Source organism: Plasmodium reichenowi, chromosome 14 (assembly GCF_001601855.1).
Source record: "Plasmodium reichenowi strain SY57 chromosome 14, whole genome shotgun sequence".
Classification (NCBI taxonomy): domain Eukaryota; phylum Apicomplexa; class Aconoidasida; order Haemosporida; family Plasmodiidae; genus Plasmodium; species Plasmodium reichenowi.
Window position 1 is genome coordinate 205,510 of NC_033659.1, and position 10,086 is coordinate 215,595.

At 20.3% G+C, this 10,086-nt stretch overlaps 3 protein-coding genes across 3 annotated transcripts in view; 2 read left to right on the forward strand and 1 right to left on the reverse strand.

The window, feature by feature from the left end:
• The window catches only part of PRSY57_1406100 (glideosome associated protein with multiple membrane spans 3), a gene marked incomplete at both ends in the record, with an annotated part of 1,341 nt that extends 975 nt beyond the window's left edge, over positions 1-366 (reverse strand). The window contains one exon of the mRNA XM_020115255.1: positions 50-366. Coding sequence (XP_019969913.1) covers positions 50-366 — 317 coding nt within the window.
• A 3,302-nt stretch (positions 367-3,668) lies between these two features.
• PRSY57_1406200 (radical SAM protein, putative) lies at positions 3,669-5,412 on the forward strand (the record flags this gene model as incomplete). Its single annotated transcript, XM_012909679.2, has 5 exons — positions 3,669-4,545; positions 4,761-4,822; positions 4,933-4,970; positions 5,204-5,253; positions 5,351-5,412. The coding sequence occupies 5 exons, from the start codon at positions 3,669-3,671 to the stop codon at positions 5,410-5,412; spliced, it is 1,089 nt and encodes a 362-aa protein (XP_012765133.2).
• Positions 5,413-6,117: 705 nt separating this feature from the next.
• Positions 6,118-9,936, forward strand: PRSY57_1406300 (Scavenger Receptor-like protein; the record flags this gene model as incomplete). Its single annotated transcript, XM_012909680.2, has 1 exon — positions 6,118-9,936. The coding sequence occupies one exon, from the start codon at positions 6,118-6,120 to the stop codon at positions 9,934-9,936; it is 3,819 nt and encodes a 1,272-aa protein (XP_012765134.2).
• Between the last annotated feature and the right edge of the window lie 150 nt (positions 9,937-10,086).

Sequence of the window (10,086 nt, forward strand, 5' to 3'; positions counted from 1 at the left end):
TTATTTTATAATTTCCCTTTTCTTTTTTTTTTTTTTTTTTTGTTCTAACCATGTATCATCCGCAAGGAGAACTTGAAAGGACATGATAAAGATTGCCCCTATTAAATAGACACCTGTCCATAGGGTTATTGAATTTCTGAAGGTTTGATCTAGTCTATATTCATCATTTATATTTTTTAAATCATAGCTAAATAATCCTTTTCCTCCATTTGACCAATAAGACATAAATAAAAAGGTCAATGCAATAAATTCTAAAAAAAAACCAATTCTTAATGTTGTTCCAAAAAAACCACTAATTTGAAAACATGGACCTCTGTTGGTATGACAGTTATCGTCAAGACCGTCTTGTCTAGTTGTAAACCACATCTTGATTTAATATAAATAATATAACACAAAAAAATAAGTAAAATAAAATAATAATATATTAAATATGGAAGACTTTATGATATAAATGTAAGCTAAATTTATTATATATATATATATATATATTTTTTTGTGTATATGAAAAAAATATATATTAAAAAAGTAAAATAAAATAATAAGAAAATAAAAATTCCAAAATGAGAGGCAATTTTATAAGATCTTATTATTCTTCTATATATATATATATATATATTAAAATATACCCTTAAGTATTAAAACATATATATGTATAATGCTATATATTTATAGTAATGTATTTATATATTTTTTTATTTATTATTATGCTTTATTATATTTCCTTTCATATTATATTTTAGTAGGAATAATAAATCAATTATTAATTCTGTCTAAATCTTTATCACAAAAAAAAAAAAAAAAAAGTAAATAAAATAATAAAATATTGGAGAAATATTATAATACATATATATATATATATATATATGATAAAAAAATTCACATTTATAAATCAGATGTTGAATACACTTCCTTTTTTTCTTTTCCTTTTTTTTTATTTCTATTATTATATTCCCCCTTTTCTTCTTTTTTATTTATTTTTAATTTATTTATATAATATCATGTCAATTCCTATTTACTTAATTTTTTTATTTGTATAATATAAATATAGATAAATACGTATCATTTCATATATATATATATATATATATATATAAATATATATTTATACTACGGGTAAATATTTAAAAAAAAAAAAAAAAAAAAAAAAAAAAATTTAAAAGTTGTGCAATATTTATTTTTTTTTATAATAATGACAAAATGTTATTTTTAAAATTAGAATTATATTTCACATTTATATAAATATAAGACTTTACATTTTTAAAATCATTGAAGTAATTAAAATAAATGTGTGTTTCATATGAATTATATATATATATATATATACATATATATGTATATTTTATATATATAATACTAGCAATAACTAAAAAGCATATAAATATATTATATATGTGTATATATATTATAAATAACTATTCCATATATAATATATGTATGTATATATATATATAATATAATATGTAAATAAAATCTTATTTTTATATTATTTTCCATACAACAAGATAAATTTTTTTTTTTTTTTTTTTAACTGCACATAATAATAAAAATATCAATATATAAAATAAAAGAATTAAAAAAATAAAATAATATAAAAAAAAAAAAAAATCCAAAACAGTATAAATATTTATTTTATATAATATAAACATACGCTTTAAAATATATATATTATATATATAAATAATTTTCCTTTTTTTTTTTTTTTTTCCTAATATATTATATATATATATATATTAAAAGTTAACAACAGGCATAGAAATATTGTATTATTATGTATAAATAAAATGAAAATGATGTTCTGGATGATTTACTATTATAAAATAATATATGTATAAATAATTAAATTATTCCTGTTTTCCACATTATTTTTGTGTGTGTGTTATATGAAAAAATATATATATATATATATATATTTAATACATAAATATTATTATATATATTATCCTTTTTTTTTTTTCTATTTGTGCGGAAATAAGTGCACACATAGATATATGTATTTTTTTTTTTTTTTTAAACTTTATTTAAAATATATAAATTCTGTTTAAAAGTACAAATAATATTGTGCCTTGTTTTCTTCTTTTTTATGCATACCATATTATATATATATACATACATATTTTGTTATTTATTTATTAATTCCTTTTTATGTATGATTGATATTTATATCTTATTAATAATTAATATTAATATATAATTTTTTTTTTATTCCTCATAAATGAGAAAATATTATATGTATATATATATTTTTTTTAAATCATACTTTATTATTAGAAATAATTTAATTATATAATTGTTCTATATTTTTTTCATGGTTCATATGAACATAAGTTGGTATTTTACTGAAATAGTTTTTTTCTTATTTCCTTTTTTAGTTTTCTTTTATTTTTAATATTATTGTCTCAAGCACCAATAAGCATATGTATATCTTATATTTTTTTTTTGCCTATATATTATATATATATATATATATATATATTTTAAATGATGTTGTATTTTTTTTTTCTTTTTTTCTTAATACATTGTATTATTTAAAGTATATATTATTATCTTCATATATAGCTTATAATAAAATATTTTTCTCATTTATGAAAAAGGGAAAAAAATAATTAACTTAAGGTTCCATTTGAAATTATTATCTTTATTTCAAGAAAAATATTATATATATAAATTTATATATATATATATATATATGTTATTTAATAAATATGTGTAGTACGAATGTATTATTTTTCCTTAAAACAAAACATGATTACTTAATAATACATATATAATTTGTTATGTGTAAATACCTTTAAATTAATGTTATAATTGATATGCAAACAATAAATATTTTATTAAACTTTCTAAATCTCAAATAATGACACAAATATATATATATATATATATATATATATATATATATATATATATGTGAGTTTATTTATGAACACATGATAACATTTATTTTAAAAAAAAAATTATTCTTTAATAAGGTAACATATCTGTTATGTGTATACATAAAGGACCAATTTAACAACGTGTTATACCTATAATTTTATATCTTCATAATATTGAGTACTTTTAGTTTTTAATGAAATTTTTATTTTCCTAAAGAATTTAATATTCAAAAGTATAATATACTGATTAAATACTATCCTTTAATCAGTCATATCTTTATTATGTAATCAAAATTTAAATAAATAAAATACACCTCTTCAGGCATATAATCATTCTTCCACACATATTTCCAATAAAAAAAAATAAAATTAAATTTTTTTTCCAGCTAGCTATTTTTTTATTTGAATCAAAAAAATATAATATATACATATATATATATATATATATATATATATATATATGTATATTTTAATATTCGTTTATTTTTTTATAAACAAGAATCAAAATGATAATTTTCTATATTTTTTTTTATAAAATAGAACCTTCAAAGGTTATTTAATTCTTCATATTTTTAGTAAAAATATAAAATGTAAAAACATTCATAATAAAAATTAAATAAATAAATTATAAATCTTTCAAGAATATATTTTTTATAAAAACATAAAATATAAAATATAAAATATAAAATATACATATATATATATATATATATATATATATATTTTATATTGAAAAATTATTTATTTATACAAATGGAAATTTAATGTGAAGAATAGAAAAAACATTTTGTCAATATGGAAAAGTCAAAAAGGTACATAAGCCTCATTAAGATGATGGAAAGGAAAAAATTTGAGAAGTATAGATTAAAACAAATAATGGATAATATATATAAAGGAAAAATAATTGAAATAAATAAAATGAAAAATATTCCAACTGAAATAAGAAGAGAATTAAAAAATATATTTCATAATAATATTTTAAGTATAAAACCGATCAAAGAATTAAAATATGATAGAGCATATAAAGTATTATTTCAGTGTAAAGATAATGAAAAGATTGAAGCAACATCATTAGATTTTGGTTCACATAAATCTTTATGTATATCTAGCCAAATAGGTTGTTCTTTTGGATGTAAGTTTTGTGCTACTGGTCAAATTGGTATAAAAAGACAATTAGATATAGATGAAATAACTGATCAACTTTTATATTTTCAATCAAAAGGAGTTGATATAAAAAATATATCTTTTATGGGTATGGGAGAACCTTTAGCTAATCCATATGTTTTTGATTCTATACAATTTTTTAATGATAATAATTTATTTTCTATATCTAATAGACGTATTAATATATCTACTGTTGGTCTTTTACCAGGAATTAAAAAATTAAATAACATTTTTCCTCAAGTTAATTTAGCGTTCTCATTACATTCTCCATTTACTGAAGAAAGAGATCAACTTGTACCAATTAATAAATTGTTCCCGTTTAATGAAGTTTTTGATTTATTAGATGAAAGAATAGCAAAAACTGGTAGAAGAGTTTGGATAAGTTATATTTTAATTAAAAATCTTAATGACTCCAAAGATCATGCAGAGGCTTTGTCTGATCATATATGTAAAAGACCAAATAACATAAGATACTTATATAATGTATGTTTAATACCTTATAATAAAGGTAATATAATTTATAATATATCATCTGAATATATATATATATATATTTACTAATAATAAAAAAACAGATATTATGTAAATATATTGTGTTTCACACTTTATATAAATAAATAGGCATAGAGGACATGTAATAAAAAGGTGGAACATATATATATATATATACATTTTTTTATATTTATATTATCTTTTTAATACATTTTTTCCATTACATTCCAGCCAAAAATGTTGACGAAAATTTTCATCGATTGGACGATGCTGAAAAAATCCTTCAATTTGAAGTAAGGAAAGTTTTTTTTATTTTGTGATCTTCTTTTAATGTTGTATATTTTTATTATTAAGAAAAGACAAAAATGTACATGTATATATTTCCTTCCCTTTATTTTTATAGAAAATTTTAAAGAAAAATGGAATTTCCTTTTTTTACAGGTTTGAAATATATACATATATATGTGCTGTACTTATATATCCTTAGTTTTAGTTAAATCTATTTATTCTAATTTCATGATTCTTTTTGTTATCAAAATTTTGTATGATATATATAAAAGAAATTCTTTTTTTCAAGATAAATTTTTCTTATTTATTTAAAATGTATTTTATAAGCTTGTTTTTGTTTATAAATGTTATATTCTCTTAATTATTTTTTATTTTTCTCTTTTCAGAAATTCATTTGGATACTCAATTGACGCCGCCTGTGGTCAATTATATGCTGGTGAGATTTATGAGAATATAGTTTTTTTTTTTTTTTTTTTTTGTTTTTAATATACTTATACTGAGAATATATTGTTTTAATATTTTACTTTTTGTAGATTATGAACCGAAAAAAAAGAAAGAAAAAATTGAATCTAAAAATTTGTCTTTATTATTATAAAAAATAAATTTATATATTACAAGAACAAATATAGTTATTCATACGACGTGATACATTAAAAATATATATATATATATATATATATATATATATTTATTTATTTATTTTTTATTTATTTTTTTTTTTTTTTGTGTTTTTTTTGTAAATTCTTATTATATTTTAATTATTATTTTCTTTTATTATTATATGTTTTTTTACATTGTTCTTTTATTTTAAAATATCAAACAAAAACAAGATTAAGACAAATTAATGTTATAATGTATATACACAATCTGTCTTATATATGTTACTTTTTTATAACAACATTTAGGAGTAAATATTCCTAAAATATTTTAATATATGCATTTTATACATGTTTATCTGTTCTTTTTTTTTTTATATATTTTCTTTAATACCGCTTTTATAATGAATATCTACTTATTTTTAACATAGGAGATGTATGCATTAAATAATTAATAAAAGACACTTCTTATATATATATATATATATATATATATATATGTATATATTTGTAGGAATATAATATAACATAAAAACCAAAATAGAAAGCCTTTATAAACTTGTGAATATATAATATTGAAAAGAATAACATACAAATTAAGAACCTATATTAAATATAATTATATATATATATATTTATAAATTTTTTTATCTTTTCATATAATATATAATAAATATTAATATACATGTGTGTTGACATGTACAATGATAAAATTTAAAGATATCCTTATCTTCATTAATATTTATATATTAATTTTAAATGCATATTGCAAAGAATGGTGTAAAGCCACGTTTGAATATGGTAAGTCTGATTATGCTGAATGTATAAGTGAAGGAGATAGTATTAGTAGATATACGATTGAAACTATTCCAATTTTATCTAAAGATGTAGATTTATATAGTAATGTTTCTTTAGTTCTTTCGAATGGTTATGGTTCTAAAACAAAGGAAATAATTATAGGGAATGAAAATGATGGTTTATTAAATAAGATTTTTACCGTTCGTTCAGATATAGGAAATCCTGAATATATACATATAAAATTAAATTCACAAAATAAAAATTGGAAATGTAAAAAGATTACTGTTTGGAAAGATTATAAATATTGGGTTTTTGATTGTATTGGTTCATTAAATGATAAGAAGCCAGAGAGCACCTACTTTTTATCAGGAAATAAAATATATATAGCTTATGTACAAACAGGTAAAGATATTGAAGCAGCTACAACAGGTACAATTGAAATTATTTTATTAGGTAATAATAAACGAAGTAATACTAAAGTATTACATGAGGGATTTAGTGCTGGAGGTTTAAAAAAAATAAAATTTCAAGCATCCGATGTAGGGGATTTAGAAGATATTATTTTAATTAACAATTCTTTAAATGATCCTTGGTATTGTGATTTTGTTAAAATAAAATCTGATAACAACAACAAAATTTATATTTTTAATGTAAAGAGCTGGATAGGTGCTCCTTATGATAAAAATGTAAAGGTTAATATAAAATCAGATACTATCGAAGGAACTTCTAAAGATATAGATTGTCATATACGTGCTATAGATCTAATTAATACAAACAACATAAATAAATTATTACAAAATAAAGTACAAATATTTAAAGTCAGATGTCCACAAAATTGTCAAAATTCTGAATTTGCTATTATTGAAGGATCATCTATACATCCATCATCTACATCTATTTGTGCAGCAGCTATACATGATGGTTCTATATCACCTAGTGGTGGTGAAATTATTGTTACCGTAGCAAGTGAATTAAATCATTATTATACTATAAAAGAGAAAATATTCAACGAATTGGAAGCTCTTGATTTTAGTGCTAAAGCAGATGAAAAAAATTTTACTTTTTTTACATATCATCTTGATTCTATAGATGATATAATTAGTAATGTACGTATTGTAGATTCGTTTGGAAAATTATCATCCTTAGGAAGACTAGAAATACGTTTAAAAAATAAAAACAGTTGGGGTACCGTTTGTGTAAAGGGACCAAATTTTCAATTTAATGATGATGCAGCTAAAAGAGCTTGTAAAGATTTAGGTTTTCCTAATGGTATTCATATCAAAGAAAATTGTGCAAATTTAAATGGACAAAATTATTGTGCTGGATATAAATATCCATTTGCTTCATCAGGTATTTTATGTACAGGTCATGAAAAAGATATATCAAAATGTAATGCTGATGATTCCTCACATTGTGTAGATCATCATGATGATGTTATTGTTCAATGTTTACATTACTCATCAAATGAATTAATAAATGATGGTGCTATTAGACTGGTAGATATTAATGGAGCACCTTCAAATAATGGTATAGGAAGATTACAAATATATTATCATGGTGTCTTCGGATCTGTATGTTCAGAAGGATGGGTTAAAGAAGCCGAAAATATTGTATGTCATGAATTAGGTTATAATGGATTAAAAGGTAATGGTTTTTCTCATCATTCGTGTACAGATATATCTGGTGAAAACTTGTGTGGACCAGATACTGAAAAAATAAATGCTGTTAATATTAAATGTAAAGGTGATGAAAAATTATTAAGAAATTGCCCTCATGAAACACATGATGATATTTATTGTTCTCATGATGAAGATGTTATTATTGGATGTATTGGAGGTGATAATAATTCACATGGAGAAGAACAAAATAAAAAACATTTAATAAATTTGGAAAAGAAAAAATTTCATCCAAAGTTAGAATTAACATGTTTTGATAAAATGTTATCCAAATCTAATCTAAGTGTTGCAACAACAGGAGATGTGTTTTTAGCTAGTTGTCCTGAAAAATGTGATGAAGAAGTAGGCATTGTTAAAGGAACATTTTTATATACATATGATTCTCCTATATGTAAATCTGCAATTCATTCAGGTGTACTACCAAATAATGTAGCAGAAGATATAGTATTATCAATTGCCCATACACATAACAATTTTATAGGAACAAAAAGAAATAATATAGAATCTCATGATTTTAAAGGTACCTCTAAAAGTTTTACGATTAGTATACCTACTATGTCTCTTTTAAGAGAAGAAAGAAAAAGTAATCCAAAATCGGAAGATGAAATGATAAATAAAAATGAAATAGGTTTAACATATGATCATTCATTTTTTAATAATAAATTAGATCATCATATAACTAGTTCTATGAAACCAACATTTCAATGGATTGCTCCTACAGGATTTGTTGGATTTAATGGGAAAGAGAATGATTACATAGATTGTACGAATTTGCCTAATGAAAAATATATAAAAAGTTTATCAAATTTTACATTTATTGTATATTTTACTTTAAGTGGAGGAGAAGGAACATGGAGAACTATCTTATCTCATAGTCTATGTGAAGGAATATCTATATCTATTAATGAAGACAATGAATTAATCATAGAACAAAATTGTAATCCCCATTTACTTAAAAGTAAATTTAAACCCAAGTTTGGGCAAACGTATCACATTTCATTAGTGTTCAATAAAATCAATAAAACATTATATTTATATATAAACGGCAAAAAAGTAATAACAGAAAAAAATACCTATAACTTTACATTAAGTGGTGATTTAATAATAGGAAGATCTAATCAAACAACGAAGGATTATTTTATAGGTAATATACATTTAGTTGAAATATATAAATATACATTATCAGAACAAGAAATAAAAGAATCATTCAACTCATCCTTATCATTAGAATATTTAAATATGAATATATTAGAACAAATGTCGAATACAAAAAAAGATAAAAAAAAAAATCAAAAAAACAAAAAAGGAGTACAAAAAACTATTGATGGACGTGATTGTCTTACACCATGTAAATCAAAAAATATGATAAATAAAGATTTACAAATAAATACTCAACAAATTAATTTAAAATGTCAAGATAATTTACTTTCTGAACAATTTAATGGAAAAATAGGATCTCAGTTTTTAGTTAGTTGCATAGAAAATTGTACTAAATCAAAATATTTTATTAAAGGAACCAATAATTATTATACCCCTGATTCATCAATATGTAAAGCAGCCATACATGCAGGAATATATAAACCAAATATGGGAAATAAAAATAATACATTTGTTATTAGAATTGTAGAAGGATTATTAGAATATAAATCTTCTAGAGGACATTTTGGTATTCTTAGTAAATCAGAAAAACAATCACAATTAAGATCTTTTTCAGTTCTTTCAGAAAATGAACAAAATATTTTTACATGTTCTACTGATGGACAATTTATATTAAATTTATCAGTAGGAGAAAAAAGAACTATTAATTGCCCATCAAATTGCAATATAATAAAAAACAAAATTTATGGAACCAACATTTATAGTCCTATATCAGTACTATGTAAAGCTGCAATACATTCAGGCGCTTTATCGAATCAAGGTGGGATAGTAGAAATTATTGTAGGCACAGGACAACAAGAATTTAAAGGATCCACACAAAATAATGTAGAATCATTTTCTTCAAATAATCATAGTAGATCAATAACATTTAACAAACATATGGAATTATAAAACACATTGTATTTTATTATATATATTTTACACATATATATATATATATATATATTTATTTATTTATTTATGATTTATTATATATTCAAATGTTTATATGCTAAATACATTTATTTTCCTAAAAAAATTCACATTTTTCCCTTTATCTTA